General features: G+C 41.3%; 1 protein-coding gene across 1 annotated transcript in view; it reads left to right on the forward strand.

The window, feature by feature from the left end:
- Window positions 1-18,058, forward strand: part of LOC116354513 (CUB and sushi domain-containing protein 3-like) — a 492,885-nt gene that overhangs the window by 44,389 nt on the left and 430,438 nt on the right. Inside the window, 1 exon segment of the mRNA XM_031795095.1 lies at window positions 5,986-6,098. Coding sequence (XP_031650955.1) covers window positions 5,996-6,098 — 103 coding nt within the window. The 5' untranslated portion in view covers window positions 5,986-5,995.

Genomic DNA, 18,058 nt, shown 5'->3' on the forward strand with positions numbered 1-18,058 from the left:
CTGCATGCAGGGGTGTCCTGTTTGTAAGGATGTATTATAATAATATAAGAAATGACTTGATTATGAATGATACATCATGTATTTCAATACATCACTACAGCATCATACACTTTCCTGCAGGTTCCCGAAAAAGCCCGACCTCACAGGCTAGTTCCAATCAGGTGGCGTAACGTAGAGATTTAAATTAAACTCTTTTCTAATTTACACCTGTTGGATTTTCTATTGTTGCTGAATGGATTAGCTATGTATTGGAAACTCTGAAATGAAAATGTTATTTCAGTCTATTTGTGAAGATAAACTAGACCCTGGCTAAGGACTGTTTTCCCTCTTCCTCTTCGATCCATACATTCTCTTCTCAGACTGTAAGGATTGAATTATGCTTTGCGAATGAGGCCCCTGGCAGCCATTTACTGCAAAAAAAGAATAGAATTTGGATAAATATCATCTCAGCCTCAAAAAAATACACACTCTATTCTGCCATTCTGTTTGTTTTTGACCACAGCATTTTGGATTAGAGAGGAGCATTACAGCAAATGACTGATTTTACCGTGCTTGTGTTTTGGTGCGGTTCTTGGGTGAATGGTCTGACCCCTATACACACGGAGCCCAGACTGCAGTTTGGACAGCGCCAGGTCGACCCTGCATGCTGCAATGAAACAGATGAAATATAGTTTCCGGTATCCAATGGGGTGGAGAGGCCTTGACTCACTGTATCAAAGTGAGGAGGCTGTCAGTGAATCAGCAGAGAAGAGGGACTAGAGCGAGGAGGGGAATGAGGGAGGAGGGGAATGAGGGAGGAGAGAAAGGGGTGCGGAGTAGGAAGGTGGAGGGCTCTGCCACAGAAGGAGTGCCCGTGGAGAACACTGATTACTTACTTTTAAAACATCAGTTTGATGGAGAGACGCGCCCCGCTTCCCAGCGGCCTCCCATCCGTCTCTGAAGCTGGGGTGGTGATTGATGAGGCGTCCACCAGCGTTGTACACTGCCTGCCGCCCAGAGCTGATGCAGAGGCCAGCCCTGCTTCTCTGTTTCTCCTCTCCATGGGTGTGTGTGTGTGTGTGTGCATGCATGAGTCTGTGTGTGTGTGTGTGTGTGTGTGTGTGTGTGTGTGTGTGTGTGTGTGTGTGTGTGTGTGTGTGTGTGTGTGTGTGTGTGTGTGTGTGTGTGTGTGTGTGTGTGTGTGTGTGTGTGTGTGTGCATGCGTGAGTCTGTGTGTGTGTGTGTGTGTGTGTGTGTGTGTGTGCATGCGTGAGTCTGTGTGTGTGTTCCACATATTTGTGCGCAATCATCTGCCACCAGTTTTAATTAAATGGCCGGCAATTAAGACAGATTCACTGATTAAGGAACACTAAACCTGTTATCATTTGTTAATAATGAATCTCTCTCCTTATTTCACATGGAGCTTCCTAGAGCATATTGATCCCAGCTAGATGGGACTTGGAACACAGATGTTCGAGAATTCTGTGGTGTGTGTGTGTGTGTGTGTGTGTGTGTGTGTGTGTGTGTGTGTGTGTGTGTGTGTGTGTCTGTGTGTGTCTGTGTGTGTAAAGGGTCACTTTAGGTCAATTGATATGTTGTGGGGGGAGGGTCTGACCTTCTGTCATACCTCTACTAATAGATTTAGGTTTAATGTAGTCTGACATTGGATGTGTGTGATCTAGGTTCATGTAGTCTGACATTGGATGTGTGTGATCTAGGTTCATGTAGTCTGACATTGGATGTGTGTGATTTAGGTTAATGTAGTCTGACATTGGATGTGTGTGATCTAGGTTCATGTAGTCTGACATTGGATGTGTGTGATCTAGGTTCATGTAGTCTGACATTGGATGTGTGTGATTTAGGTTCATGTAGTCTGACATTGGATGTGTGTGATTTAGGTTCATGTAGTCTGACATTGGATGTGTGTGATCTAGGTTCCTGTAGTCTGACATTGGATGTGTGTGAGTTAGGTTCATGTAGTCTGACATTGGATGTGTGTGATTTAGGTTCATGTAGTCTGACATTGGATGTGTGTGATCTAGGTTCCTGTAGTCTGACATTGGATGTGTGTGATTTAGGTTCATATAGTCTGACATTGGATGTGTGTGATTTAGGTTCATGTAGTCTGACATTGGATGTGTGTGATTTAGGTTTAATATAGTCTGACATTGGATGTGTGTGATCTAGGTTCCTGTAGTCTGACATTGGATGTGTGTGATTTAGGTTCATGTAGTATGGCCACGTGTAGGGGAATGCACACACACACACATCCAATGTCAGACTACATGAACCTAAATCACAGACATCCAAAGTCTGACTACATGAACCTAAATCACACACATCCAAAGTCAGACTACATGAACCTAGATCACACACATCCAATGTCAGACTACATGAACCTAGATCACACACATCCACTCTTCTGCAGACTGACATTGTGTTTGGAATAGGTGCTAGGCTACTTTCCACTTTATTTTCTGCGTTTTAAAAGTGAGAATTTAGAAAAAAGTATATTATTTCCTTCCTGTGGGATATTGAACTCCTGTCTGACTACAGGCCCATTCAGCACCGCAGGGATTTTAAAGTTAATATTAGAATTGCATTGAGAATTCTTGAGTACTTTGATGACACATCGGCGACACTGTTGCTATGTAGCCTCCAAGTCTCGCCAATGTTGCCTCTTCTTGTCACTATCAATTCATACCAAGTTATTTCTGAGAGCGTGAACGGTTTTCAGAATCCAGAAAGACAGGACATTCAGTGTAAATGCCTGAGTGAATAACCCCTTACTGTTGCTGTGGTGGCGTTGGCCCCGCTCTCTCTCTCTCTCTCTCTCTCTCTCTCCGCTCTACCCCTCCCTCCCTCCATCACTCTCTATCTCTCTCTCTCCGCTCTACCCCTCCCTCCCTCCATCACTCTCTCTCTCTCTCTCTCTCTCTCTCTCTCTCTCTCTCTCTCCGCTCTACCCCTCCCTCCATCACTCTCTAGCTCTCTCTCTCCGCTCTACCCCTCCCTCCCTCCATCACTTTCTCTCTCTCTCTCTCTCTCTCTCTCTCTCTCTCTCTCTCTCTCTCTCTCTCCGCTCTACCCCTCCCTCCCTCCATCACTCTCTAGCTCTCTCTATCTTGTCTCATGCAGCCAATGTTTGTGTCATTTATATTTTGTCAAATGGAGGGGAGATAGAGAAAAGGCTCAATCTTTGAGACTGGGACGTGTGGGATGACTAATCAATTACCTCCGAGTCCAGTTGGGGATGTCACGGTCTCCGCACCGTGGGCCCCGGCCCGCTTTACACTACGGTACAATCAACGCACTACATACTGAACACATACAGTGAAAGAGAAGGGACTGACTGACGGGGTGGTTGGTTGGTGGTAGAGAGGCATTAAGCCTCAGACTTGGTCTGCTCACTGCAGAGGGACAGTGATTGCCAGCCTAGGCTGGATGAATACAGCGACGTCTCCTCAGCTCCGTTCTACTCTGTAGGCTATGTGTCATCATGGAACTATTGTGACAATGACATGCATGGAAAAGCCTCTGAACGCCACAGAGAGGACTAGTCTACCGGAGCCACTAGTACTGTAGTTTAGCTTTCACATCATTTTTTATTTTTATTTCACCTTTATTTTACCTTTATTTAACCTGGCAAATCAGTTAAGAACAAATTCTTATTTACAATAATAGTGTAGCACTCAACTGTATAACATGGGAGGGATGGTGACAATCCTCTCCATCTGTTCCATCTGTTCGAACTATGTCCAGCGCAAAATGGTATAACTCATGTAATTAACATGCATATTATTAGATGAGACTCACGACGCTCTGACATAAACTAAATAACCCTGCGGAGTTGCCTCCTGCACTGGCAATGAAGGTGCTAGTTCAAGTAGATGACCTCCACAAATACGTGTACATTTGAAATGGATTCCATCCATAACATTTATACTACGGTTATTCAAGTATGTGAAATGATTTAACTCAGGCAGAGTGCCAAGGATACTGTTATTGTTATGAGACCTCTGTTGTTCTTTCCATCGGTTCTACACATTCCTAACATTTTCCCAGTGATACACATGTTCTGTATCACCCAAAGTGAGGATCTGTGCTAAGCACATCCTGTAGAAATGTTCCTATTCACTCTTTGTACAAACCTTATACCAAGAGCAATGGATACACGTAAAGAAATTACAGTCACTTTATGCAAATACTATATTTCCAAAGGAGTTGAGGGAGGAGTGAGTGAGGTTAAACCAGACAGTGTTCTGTTCTGCTGTCTCTGCCTCTGTCCCAGGATGCTACCCAAATGGCACCCTATTCCTTACATAGTGCACTACTTTTGACCAGGAAACATGGGGCTCTGGTCAAAAGTAGTGCACTATACGGGGAATAGGTGACCATTTGGGATGTGCGGGTAATGGAAGAGACTTTCTGTGTAATAACATGAATGATATGACACAGCTCCAGCTTGGAGAAGCCACTGAGCTGTGATCCATGTGACCGTGTCCTTTTAAGGACATATCCCACCAGTCATCAATAAAGATTGGTGTGAGGCAGAGGTGGGAAAGAGGGGAGGGGGAGGAAGAGGAGGAAGGGAGAGGAAGAGGGAAGAGAGCACAGTCCCTTCGGAGGCAGTTTCCTCTGGCCAGCTCCTTTGTGTGTTGTGGTGGCATGGGCCAAGCCGTGCGAGGGCGAGGGCCAGATACACGGTCTACTCTGTAAGCATATTAAGGCTATGCCGGTGTGACATTCCGAACAGGTGGATATACTGTAGCTAATCCTCTGTGACTAATACTTAAGCTCCTTATATGCTTTGTATATGATCTGCACGGGGTAGCCTTCACTTTGTGACTAACATATAAGGGTCTTCATACATTATGCTTTGTTTATGATCTGCACGGGGTAGCCTTCACTTTGTGACTAACATATAAGGGTCTTCATACATTATGCTTTGTTTATGATCTGCACAGGGTAGCCTTCACTTTGTGACTAACATATAAGGGTCTTCATACATTATGCTTTGTTGATGATCTGCACTGGGTAGCCTTCACTTTGTGACTAACATATAAGGGTCTTCATACATTATGCTTTGTTGATGATCTGCACGGAGTAGCCTTCACTTTGTGACTAACATATACGGGTCTTCATACATTATGCTTTGTATATGATCTGCACGGGGTAGCCTTCACTTTGTGACTAACATATACGGGTCTTCATACATTATGCTTTGTTTATGATCTGCACGGGGTAGCCTTCACTTTGTGACTAACATATACGGGTCTTCATACATTATGCTTTGTATACACTCTGTATGTCTACACACCAGAGTGTGATGCTTCCAATACACCGACAGTGTCATTGGGCAAAATAGTACGCAGCATCATCTGGATGTGTGTGCAACAACAGTTCAACATTCACCTTCTGCTACCGTTTCTGTCTACGGATACAGTTAGACTCATACGTTGGATAAATCCTAAGTATGCACCACACAGAACGCACTGCAACTGTCTCTGCAACGCAACGCTGCGAGGTAAACACAGGGTTTCACTGGAAATGAATGTCATTCTGCCGTACCAAAAATGCAATGACGCTGTCGGTGTGATCGAAGCGTTAGGCTTTGGCCAAGGGGGTGTGGCTAAAACAGTTGAGGATCCTCCTCTTTTGTTGTGTTCTCACCAGGGGAATGGACATCCTGTTCTACTGTCAGCATTTCTCCATTACCCTATGAATATGAACAGTTGTATGTCCTATTGTCATTGATGCATAATAAGCAACCTGACTGTGGATTTTGAAATTCCACCATTTTTACTTAGGTCAACTTTTTTTTTTTTTATCCATTTTATTTTTATTACCTATGTACTGTGTCCCAATCTTGTTTCAAAAACAACCAAAAAAGTGTTATCTTTTTTGATTGGCTGAGACTCTAAAAGACACCGGTGTTGTAGCATGCTGACTTTGAGTATGGATGTAAAACAAAAACTAATGATTTTTTCCTCTTGTTTCACTCAGGTTATCTGGGATGAATGTCCCGTCTCCTATTGTCAGCAACAAGAACTGGCTGAGGCTACACTTTGTAACTGACAGTAACCATCGATACCGGGGCTTTAGCGCCCATTATCAAGGTAAGCCTCTGTTTCAATCAATGCAAAGACGCTTAGGAAGGAGTTTCCTGACCACCTAAAAAAAGAAAAACTGAAATAAGAATGTAATCCTTTTAAAGCCCTGAGAGAATCAACACATAGTTCTCTGAAAGGGGGATGAATCCTATACCTCTTCACTCTGTCCTCCTCCTTAATTAGTTTTTCTTCTTATTGTCATGATAGGGCTGTCTTAGATTTGCTCTTTTCTTTTCTTTTCATGTCATTTTTTGTTGTTGTTTCAGGCTGACGTAGTCATTCTGTCTTTCAACTCTCATGATTACAACTACAAGATACATATTTATTTTCTCATGGAAACCGTAGATCCCGAGGACCTGATTTGGGTGGGCAATCAGAGCTTTCTTTTTTTTCAACTTTTAATTAGAACCCTCTCTCTGTAGCAATGCCAACTACCGTATGCACAGCACAGTGCGGCACAGCACAGCACAGCGCAGCACAGCGCAGCACAGCATTCAATTAAAAACGTGTTTTTTTGCCTCTTCCAAACTAACCAATAGATTAACAACAAATCACTTCTTCTCCTCTTTTTGAAATAGCTGTCTCTTTTTTCCCCATCTTATTCCAAAGCTGCTGATTAAACGAAACGAAGCTACTGTATAACAGATCATTCAGAATCATATACTCACATGTGCATTGCTGTGTGTTGTGGTTGTGGCGTTATTCTGACACAAATGTACCATAAACCAAATCTTTAAAAATGTCCACCACAATGAATACATGTTGTCCTATTGAAGGATCTGGATAACATATAACATATGAAATATGTTTGCCTACTGTTACATCTTGGAAAATTTGTTTGGTTTAAAAATAGCTCCCGGAACCACTTTATAAGATGACGAGTGGCTAATTTAGCTTATTAGCTCATCAGATGCTTTAAAGCTAGATTCTGTGATTTAATAAACAAGTAAAAACTTACATGTTTGTTTTATGACTCTAAACTCATGAGACATTTATTTAAATTATATCTTTCAAGGATCTGCTGGAATTTGACTTTTTCATTCAAAGCACCTGTTAACACATGAGGTGTGAGTGTTTACGTGACATTCTTCAAGGATCCCAGACCACAGACTGTAGCTTTAATAGAATGTGAAGAAGCAGGGGTTAAACCAGGGATTCCCAAACTGTTTTCATCCACGCCCATTTTGATATCTGAAAATGATTGCAGTCAACAGAAAAACATTCTAACAGTATTTCTGATTGTCTTCTCAACTTACCATCACATACAGTCAGCAAGAAGATTGAGATTTGATATTCATCTCTGCTGTTGATGTCTGCTTAGGGATGTATTCCCCTTGACAACGGCAGGGTGTGTGGCTTCTTAATATGGCCCTACTGGTACACACCACCTGGTGAGCCACAAGCAGCCCAGCTTAAATCCACCTGGTGAGCCACAAGCAGCCCAGCTTCAATCCACCTGGTGAGCCACAAGCAGCCCAGCTTCAATCCACCTGGTGAGCGACAAGCAGCCCAGCTTCAATCCACCTGGTGAGCCACAAGCAGCCCAGCTTCAATCCACCTGGTGAGCCACAAGCAGCCCAGCTTCAATCCACCTGGTGAGCCACAAGCAGCCCAGCTTCAATCCACCTGGTGAGCCACAAGCAGCCCAGCTTCAATCCACCTGGTGAGCCACAAGCAGCCCAGCTTCAATCCACCTGGTGAGCCACAAGCAGCCCAGCTTCAATCCACCTGGTGAGCCACAAGCAGCCCAGCTTCAATCCACCTGGTGAGCCACAAGCAGCCCAGCTTCAATCCACCTGGTGAGCCACAAGCAGCCCAGCTTCAATCCACCTGGTGAGCCACAAGCAGCCCAGCTTCAATCCACCTGGTGAGCCACAAGCAGCCCAGCTTTAAAGCAGCAGCTGCAAAGCTCCTTAGGACACCAAAACCACCCCAAAATCCAATTTACCCAACGGATCTGTCTGAAAGAAATCCCATCAGAAAAAGCACGTTCTCATCTCTGATTGAACCAGTTATTGACATTAGCCAGCTGTTGCGCTCCCTCTCAATGCAGCTCATCTCTCATAGGAAGTCGGTGGCGGTCGAATTGAAGCTGTTATTGGCAATGCTGCTGGGCCTTTTTTCAAGGCCACCTCTGATAAGCAATGGAATGGAAGAGACCACGTCTCATCTTAATCAAAGTTTGAGGGGGAATTTGAACCCAGACAATGTTTGTATTTGTATGTGTGCAGCCTTGCTGCTGTTCAGCACTATTAGAAAGGAATTCACGTATAGCATTACAGTGCCTTCAGAAAGTTTTCACACCCCTTGACTTTTTCCACATTTTGTTGTGTTACAGGCTGAATTTAGAAAGTTTAACATTTACATTTGTGTCACTTGCCTACATACAATACCCAATAATGTCAAAGTGGAATTATGCTTTTCAATTTCAAGTTAATTTAGTCAGTATTCAAGTATTGAGTATTCAACCCCTCTGTTATGGCAACCCTAAACAAGTTCAGGAGCAAAAATGTGCTTAACAACTCACATAATAAATTGCATGGACTCACTTTGTGTGCAATAATAGTGTTTAGCATGATTTTTGAATAACTACCTCATCTTTGTACCCCACACATACAAGTATCTGTATGGTCCCTCAGTCGAGCAGTGAATTTCAAACACAGATTCAACCACAAAGACCAGGGAGGTTTTCCAATGCCTTGCGAAGAATGGCAGCTATTATTCTTTTTAAAGCAGACATAGAATATCCCTTTGAGCATGGTGAAGTCATTAATTACACTTTGGATGGTGTATCAATACACCCAGTCACTATAAAGATACAGGTGACCTTCCTAATTCAGTTGCCGAAGAGGATGGAAACTGCATAGGGAGGCCAATGGTGACTTTAAAACAGTTGAATGGCTGTGATAGGAATAAACTGTGGATGGATCAACAGCATTGTAGTTACTCCACAATACTAACTTAAATGACAGAGTGAAAACAAAGAAGCCTTTACAGAATAAAAATATTCCAAGCATGCATACTATTTGCAACAAGGAAACAAGGCACTAAAGTAAAACTGAACATGAAATGAACTTAATGTCCTGAATGCGAAGCATTATGTTTGGGGCAAATTCAACACAACACATCACTGAGTACCACTCTTCATATTTTCAAGCATGGTGGTGGCTGCCTCATGTTATGGGTATGCTTGTCATCAGCAAGGGTAAAAAAACATAAAAAGTAATGCATTAGAGCAAAGCACAGGCAAAATCAAAGAGGAAAACCTGGTTCAGTCTGCTTTCCAACAGACACTAGGAGACAAATGTACCTTTCAACAGAAAAATAAACTAAAACACAAGGCCAAATATACACTGAAGTTGCTTACCAAGACGAAATTGAATGTTCCTGAGTGGCATAGTTACAGTTTTGACTTAAATTGGCTTGAACATCTTTGGCCAGACTTGAATATGTCTAGCAATGATCAACAACCAACTTGAATAATTTTGAAAGAATCATGTGTAAATATTGTACAATCCAGATATGCAAAGCTCTAAGAGACTTACATAGACAGACTGTAATCGCTACCAAAGGTGATTCTGACATGTTTTGACCCAGGGGAATGAGATATTTCTGTATTTCATTTTCATTTGCAAACATTTCTAAAAAATATTTGTTTACTTTGTCATTATAGGGTATTGTGTGTAGATGGGTGAGATTAAAAACAAACAATTTCATCGATTTTGAATTCAGGCTGTAACACAACAAAATGTGGAATAAGTCAAGGGGAGTACTTTCTGAAGGTACTGTAACTACCTAAATGTAGATGAGTTTAGCTGTGGATGTCTACTGTATGGAGTTCCTATGCATGTGTTATGCAGCCCATATATACACAGGAACTGTATACAGGACCCGCTATAGTTCAATTTTACCAAAGAATCTGCACATCTGAGTTGGAAACCAAATGGTCATTTTCAAGCAACTTCAGGATTTTTAAATACTAACCATCAACAATTAATCAAATCAATGATCCTCCAGGGTCCTTTCTCTCCTGTTCCCTAGAATTAAAATGTTCCAAACTCCCCCTTATAGCATACTGAATCACAGCACACTCTGCCACTGGTCAGACCATTTCCCCACTCCTCTAAGCAGTGCAGTCAGAAATAGGACTTCATGTTAATTCATGACCAGAAGACTGGTGTCACAGACAATCTCTTCCCCTGGAGCTAATGCCATCTTTGATAAGGCAACCTCTGTTCCTCTATCAGTAGACTACAGGCCAGTGCAGAGAAATGTAAATTAGAATTTACCATTGGCCTCAGGGGAGTAATTAATTTGGCAAGTCTTCACTATGTTTCTGTCAGATTGGATCCTTCAACCATTGGCCTATATCATAATGCCATTACTATTAGCGTGTTTGCTTCTACAGCATCAGGCCACTTAATAGGTCCCCAGTATTCCAGACGTCCATTTTGTTTTATTTGAACCTGGTCCAGAGGCTTGGAGAGCATTGTCTTTTTCATCATGGATTGATTGAATGCTGCCAAATTGAGGTTTTAAATCATCTTCTCTTAACAATCAGATCTGCATTCGACCTCAAAGTCATCAAATTATCAAATCAATAATCAAGTTGTTTCCAAACATATTGTGTGAGATTATATCCAGGGAACACAGTACATAGGCTACAATTAAAGGCCAAATTCATGCTAAACTGCTCTGCCACTAAGCAGCAGAACATAAAGATCAACATCCCTCAACCCCTATCATGTACTTTTTCCAGTGATTTGGAGTGGCAGGCCATTCCCATAAAATCCACATTAATATATGGAAGTGTATGTTATGCATAAGCTGTTCAGGACAAACGTGTTTATGTTCCTCTAAGAGCGAGCTATAGTGTTCATGGTAGTTATTTGTCCTGTCTGTGGTGACCGAGCACTGAGTAAAACCAGCGGGTTAGTTGCCACGATTTAATTATAAAAATGAATTATACCATAAAATCTGTCATTTAGTATGCAATCACTTTTGCACCGCATCTGGTACGGTTCCCAATCAAGGAGCCAAAGGCATCTAATTGGTATTGAAATGCTCTCTTAACAGGGGGACTTATGAGAATTCCCACAAGTGCACAGATGTACAGTACCAAATAAAGGTTTGGACACACCTACTCATTCCAGGGTTTTTACTTTCTTAATTTGGACTATTTCCTACATTGTAGAATAATAGTGAAGACATCAAAATGATGAAATAACACAAATAGAATCATGTAGTAAACAAAAAAGTGTTAAACAAATGAAAATATATTTTATATTTGAGATTCATCAAAGTACCCACACTTTGCCTTGATGACAGCTTTGCACACACATTCTCTCAACCAGCTTCATGAGGGAGTCACCTGGAATGCATTTAAATTAACAGGTTTGCCTTGTTAAAAGTACATTTGTGGAATTGCTTTCCTTCTTAATGCGTTTGAGTCAATCAGTTGTGTTGTGACAAGGTAGGGGTGGTATACAGAAGCTGGCCCTATTTGGTAAAAGAACAAGTCCATATTATGGCAAAAACAGCTCAAATAAGGAAAAGGAAATGACAGGCCATTATTACTTTAAGACATGAAGGTCAGTCAATGCGAAAAATTTCAAGAACTGAAAGTTTCTTCAAGTGTAGTCCCAAAAACCCTCAAGCGCTATGATGAAACTGCCTCTCATGAGGACCACCACAGCAAAGGAAGACCCACAGTTATCTCTGCTGCAGAGGATAAGTTCATTAGAGTTACCAGCCTCAGAAATCAGCAATGAAATGCAACCTCAGATTGCAGCCCATATAAATGCTTCACAGAGTTCAAGTAACAGACATATGAGACTGCGTGAGTCAGACCTTCATGGTTGAATTGCTGCAAAGAAACCACTACTAAAGGAAACCAATAAGAAGAAGAGACTTGCTTGGGCAAAGAAACACAAGCATCTTATGAGTTCAACCACAGTGTCTTTGTAAGATGCAGAGTAGGTGAACAGATGATCTCTGCGTGTGGTTCCCATTGTGAAGAATGGAGGAGGAGGAGGTGTGATGGTGTGGGGGTGGAATTCAAGGCACACTTAACCAGCATGGCTACCACAGCATTCTGCAGTGATACGCCATCCCATCTGGTTTGCGCTTAGTAGGACTATCATTTGATTTTCAACAGGACAATGACCCAAAACACACCTGCACTCTGTGTGAAGGATATTTGACCAGGAAGTAGAGTGATGGAGTGCTGCCTCCACAATCACCTGATCACCCAATTGAGATGGTTAGGGATGAGTTGGACCACAGAGTGAAGGAAAAGCAGCCTGCAAAGGCTCAGCATATGTTGGAACTCCTTCAAGACTGTTGGAAAAGCATTCCACGTGACTCCCTCATGAAGCTGGTTGAGAGAATGCCAAGAGTGTGCAAAGCTGTCATCAAGGCAAAGGATGGCTACGTTGAAGAATCTAAAATTCAAAAGGCAATCGCACATCTGAGCTATCTTTTTTTAAGATGCATGGTAACAGTTGAATAAAAATGAGAAAAAATAGAAAACTGCTTTTGATAGTATCACTGTTCTTTAATAAGCTTTACGTTTCGGCCTCACGGACTTCGTCAGAGTTTTTGCAAGTCAACCTTTATGTAGACATAGCCCCACCCACATCCATTCCACGCATCGAATGGGGTCGAGGGAAAACATGGAGTCGAGGGAAAACAATGCCGATACTGATTATTGGAGGACCAAACAAAGCCGATACTGATTAATCGGGCCAGTTTTTATATATATATTTGTAATAATGACAATTACAACAATACTGAATGAACACTTTTATTTTAACTTAATATAATACGTAAATCAAATCCTTTTAGTCTCAATTACATAATGAAACATGCTCAATTTGGTTTAAATAATGCAAAAACAAAGTGTTGGAGAATAAAGTAAAAGTGCAATATGTGCCATGTAAAAAAGCAAACGTTTAAGTTCTTTGCTCAGAACATGAGTACATATGAAAGCTGGTGGTTCCTTTTAAAATGAGTCTTCAAGTTAAGTTTTAGGTTGTCGTTATTATAGGACTATTTTTCTCTATACCATTTGTATTTCATATACCTTTGACTATTGGATGTTCTTATAGGCACTATAGTATTGCCAGCCTAATATTGGGAGTTGATAGGCTTGACGTCATAAACAGCACAATGCTGTTTATGACAGTGCTCACAATAGTAACGGCCCCAAACACAGGGAATGAAAATGTACAACGGAAAAATCACGACCAGGCACTAACACGTACCTCTACAACAGAGCCGAAGGTTACACTGAAATAATCCCGCAAAACAACCAGGCGTGCCGGCTGTCTAATAAAGACAAACTAATCATACACAAACAGGTGCTACCAATAAACATACAAGGAGGGGGAGGAAAGACAATCAGTGGCAGCTAATAGGCCGGTGACGACGACCGCCGAGCGCCACCCTCGGAGGGAAACCACCCTCGGTCAGAGTCGTGACAGTTTGGTAGCACTTACTGTAATTGTTTCCCTCGCCTCCAACCCCATTCGATGCGTGGATGTGGGTGGGGCTATGTCTACATAAACCTGCTCATTAAAAAAATTCACAAAAGTTCTGGTGAAGGCCGTGAGGTGGATACGTATAGCTTATTAAAGACCAGTAAAACTATCAATAGCAGTGGGCCGGTTTCTTATTTTTTCTCTACTTTGAAGAATCTAAAATATTTTTTGATTTGTTTAACACTTTTTTTTGGTTACTACATGATTCCATATGTGCTATTCATAGTTTTGATGTCTTCACTATTTTTCTACAATGTATGAAATAGTAAGAATAGAAAAACCATTGAATGAGTTGGTGTGTCCAACTTATTGTGGGAAGCTTGTGGAAAGCTACCCAAAACGGTTGACCCAAGTAAAACAATTGAAAGGCAATGCTACCAAGAACTAATTGAGTGTCTCAAAACTTTTGACGCACTTGGAATGTGATGAAAGAAATTAAACCTGAAAGAAAAAATTCTCTCTACTATTATTCTGACATTTCACATTCTTTTAAGTAAAGTGGTGATTCTAACTGACCTAAGACAGGGAATTTTTAGTAGGATTAAATGTCAGGAAGTGTGAAAAAGTTTAAATGTATTTGGCTATGGTGTATGTAAACTTCCAACTTCAACTGTATGTGCCTACAACATGACTTGATTTGTCCTTTAACCAGTGGCCTCTCGGCAAGCCAGAATGGGTTTTTGAATTCTAGGTTGCCAGTATACAGCAGAATTGTCTGTAGTTTATCATTCTGTCTCACCCTTATGCGGCTATAGTGTATTACAAACTGAAATTTTATAGAACAGTATAGTACAGACTGGAAGATTATAGAACAGTAAAGTACAAACAGAAATAGTATGGTACAGTATAGTACAGACTGGAAAATTATAGCACAGTATAGTACGTACTGATACAGAGTGCAGAATAGTACAAACTGAAATATTATAGTACAGCATTGTATAGTCTAAAATATTACAGTACAGTATTGTATAGACTGAAATATTGTAGTACATACTGCAATATTCCAAACACAAGAAAACCTTCTAATGATGGCTATTTTCATAAATTCCCACTATAGTCAAAATTTGGCCCGAGGGTGGTTTTATTTGGCCCCCCAAGATTTCTGAGCAAAATAGATATATATACAGTACCAGTCACGAGTTTGGACACACCTACTACTTTTTACTATTTTCTAAATTGTAGAATAATAGTGAAGACATCAAAACTATTAAATAACACATGTGGAATCATGTAGTAACCCAAAAAGTATTACACAAATCACAATATATTTTAGATTTTTCAAAGTAGCCACAGTTTGCCTTGATGACAGGTTTGCACATTATTGGCATTCCCTCAACCAGCTTTACCCGGAATCTTTTCCAACAGTCTTGAAGGAGTTCCCACATATGCTGAGCATTTGTCGGCTTTTTTCCTTCACTCTACGGTCCAACTCATCCCAAGCCATCTCAAATGGGTTGAGGTCGGTTGATTGTGGAGGCCAGGTCATCTGATGCAGCACTCCATCACTCTCTTTCTTGGTCAAAAAGCCTTTACACAGCCTGGAGATGTGTTGGGTCATTGTCCTGTTGAAAAACAAATGATGAGTCCCACTCAGCACAAACCAGTTGGGATGGCGTTTCACTGCAGAATGCTGTGGTAGCCATGCTAGTTAAGTGTGCCTTGAATTCTAAATAAATCATGACAGTGTCACCAGAGAAGCACCCCCCCACACATACACACACACCATCACTCCACCTCCTCCATGCTTCATGGTGGGAAGCACACATGAAAATATCATCCGTTCACCTACTCTGCATCTCACAAAGACAAAGCAGTTGGAACCAAAAATCTCAAATTTGGACTCATCAGACCAAAGGATAGATTTCCACTGGTCTAATGTCCATTGCTGGTGTTTCTTGGCCCAAGCAAGTTTCTTCTTATTGGTGTCCTTTAGTAGTGGTTTCTTTGCAGCAATTCAACCACGAAGGCCCGATTCACGCCGTCTCCTCTGAACAGCTGAACAGTTGATGTTGAGATGTGTCTGTTACTTGAACTCTGTGAAGCATTTATTTGGGCTGCAATTTCTTAGGTTGGTAACTCTAATGAACTTATCCTCTGCAACAGAGGTAACTCTGGGTCTTCCATTCCTGTGGTGGTCCTCATGAGAGCCAGTTTCATCATAGCGCTTGATGGTTTTTGTGACTGCACTTTCAAAGTTCTTGAAATGTGCCGTATTGACTGACCTTTATGTCTTAAAGTAATGGTGGACTGTGTTTCTCTTTGCTTATAGGAGCTGTTCTTGCCATAATATGGACTTGGTCTTTTACCAAATAGGGCTGTCTTCTGTATACCTCCCTATCTTGTCACAACACAACTGATTGGCCCAAACGTATTAAGAAGGAAAGAAATTCCACAAATGAACTTTAAAAAAAGGCACACCTTTTAGTTGAAATGCATTCCAGGTAACTACCTCGTGAAGCTGGTTGAGAGAATGCCAAGAGTGTGCAAAGCTGTCATCAAGACAAAGGGTGGCTACTTTGAAGAATATCAAATATAAAATACATTTTGTTTTGTCTAGCTGATAATCCCTGTTCTATGATTTGGTAGGTACCCATTGTCTTGGTACGACCTTACATTTTGATTACCTAAATTAGAATGACAGTGTTGGCATGTTGAGATGGTTGCCTTCCTCCTCATATGTAGCAGATCTCCAACGGCGTCCCCAATCCTTTTTAATCAGTCTGAATGATGAAATGTCACGACTGAGCGGCACGTATCAATTAATAGGCAACCTGGGCGTGTCGGTTAATGTGGCTTCTTCTGGCAGCGCATGGGAAAGACCCAATGTGTAAGTTTAGCCTTTATATATTCATGACAGAAAGCTGACCTGAGGATCATGAAATGAGAGTAATGAAACATTCATGTTGGATTAATAAGAGGTCAGACTAAAGCTGTCCCTCATAGTGCCTGAGAATGCCTTGGCTCTCTAATATAGTTTACATTTCCACGCTAAGAAACTCGTTGCCTGATTTATCTCGCCGCAATTTAAGCATATCCCAAGAAAGGACACATTAAGGCATCGTAAGTGATACTGCTCAAGCGGTGCTCATCAGTGACTGTCGAAGTGCAACCGTTAATTAAGATGCAGATCCCTCACAGATTAACTATGATTGAGGATGTCTGCACTATTATTAATGTTAGGCACTGCTTGTACTGTCCACTTCCTGAATATGGAGGAGGTACTGTCCACTCTTAATGAATATGGAAGAGGTACCATCCACTCTTAATGAATATGGAAGAGGTACCATCCACTCTTAATGAATATGGAAGAGGTACCATCCACTCTTAATGAATATGGAAGAGGTACCATCCACTCTTAATGAATATGGAAGAGGTACCATCCACTCTTAATGAATATGGAAGAGGTACCATCCACTCTTAATGAATATGGAAGAGGTACTGTCCACTCTTAATGAATATGGAAGAGGTACCATCCACTCTTAATGAATATGGAAGAGGGCCCATCCACTCTTAATGAATATGGAAGAGGTACTGTCCACTCTTAATGAATATGGAAGAGGTACCATCAACTCTTAATGAATATGGAAGAGGTACCATCCACTCTTAATGAATATGGAAGAGGTACCATCCACTCTTAATGAATATGGAAGAGGTACCATCCACTCTTAATGAATATGGAAGAGGTACTGTCCACTCTTAATGAATATGAAAGAGGGAATGTCCACTCTTAATGAATATGGAAGAGGTACCATCCACTCTTAATGAATATGGAAGAGGTAATGTCCACTCTTAATGAATATGGAAGAGGTACCGTCCACTCTTAATGAATATGGAAGAGGTACCATCCGCTCTTAATGAATATGGAAGAGGTACCATCCACTCTTAATGAATATGGAAGAGGTACTGTCCACTCTTAATGAATATGGAAGAGGTACCATCCACTCTTAATGAATATGGAAGAGGTACTGTCCACTCTTAATGAATATGGAAGAGGTAATGTCCACTCTTAATGAATATGGAAGAGGTACCATCCACTCTTAATGAATATGGAAGAGGTAATGTCCACTCTTAATGAATATGGAAGAGGTACCATCCACTCTTAATGAATATGGAAGAGGTACTGTTCCACTCTTAATGAATATGGAAGAGGTAATGTCCACTCTTAATGAATATGGAAGAGGTACCATCCACTCTTAATGAATATGGAAGAGGTACCATCCACTCTTATGGAATATGGAGGAGGTAATGTCCACTCTTAATGAATATGGAAGAGGTAATGTCCACTCTGTATGAATATGGAAGAGGGACTGTTCCACTCTTAATGAATATGGAAGAGGTAATGTCCACTCTTATGAGTTGGTCTGCTCATCATCCTAACTACACTCTTTCATAATGAGTTGGTCTGCTCATCATCCTAACTACGCT

Source organism: Oncorhynchus kisutch, linkage group LG17 (genome assembly GCF_002021735.2).
Source record: "Oncorhynchus kisutch isolate 150728-3 linkage group LG17, Okis_V2, whole genome shotgun sequence".
Taxonomy (NCBI): Eukaryota; Metazoa; Chordata; class Actinopteri; order Salmoniformes; family Salmonidae; genus Oncorhynchus; species Oncorhynchus kisutch.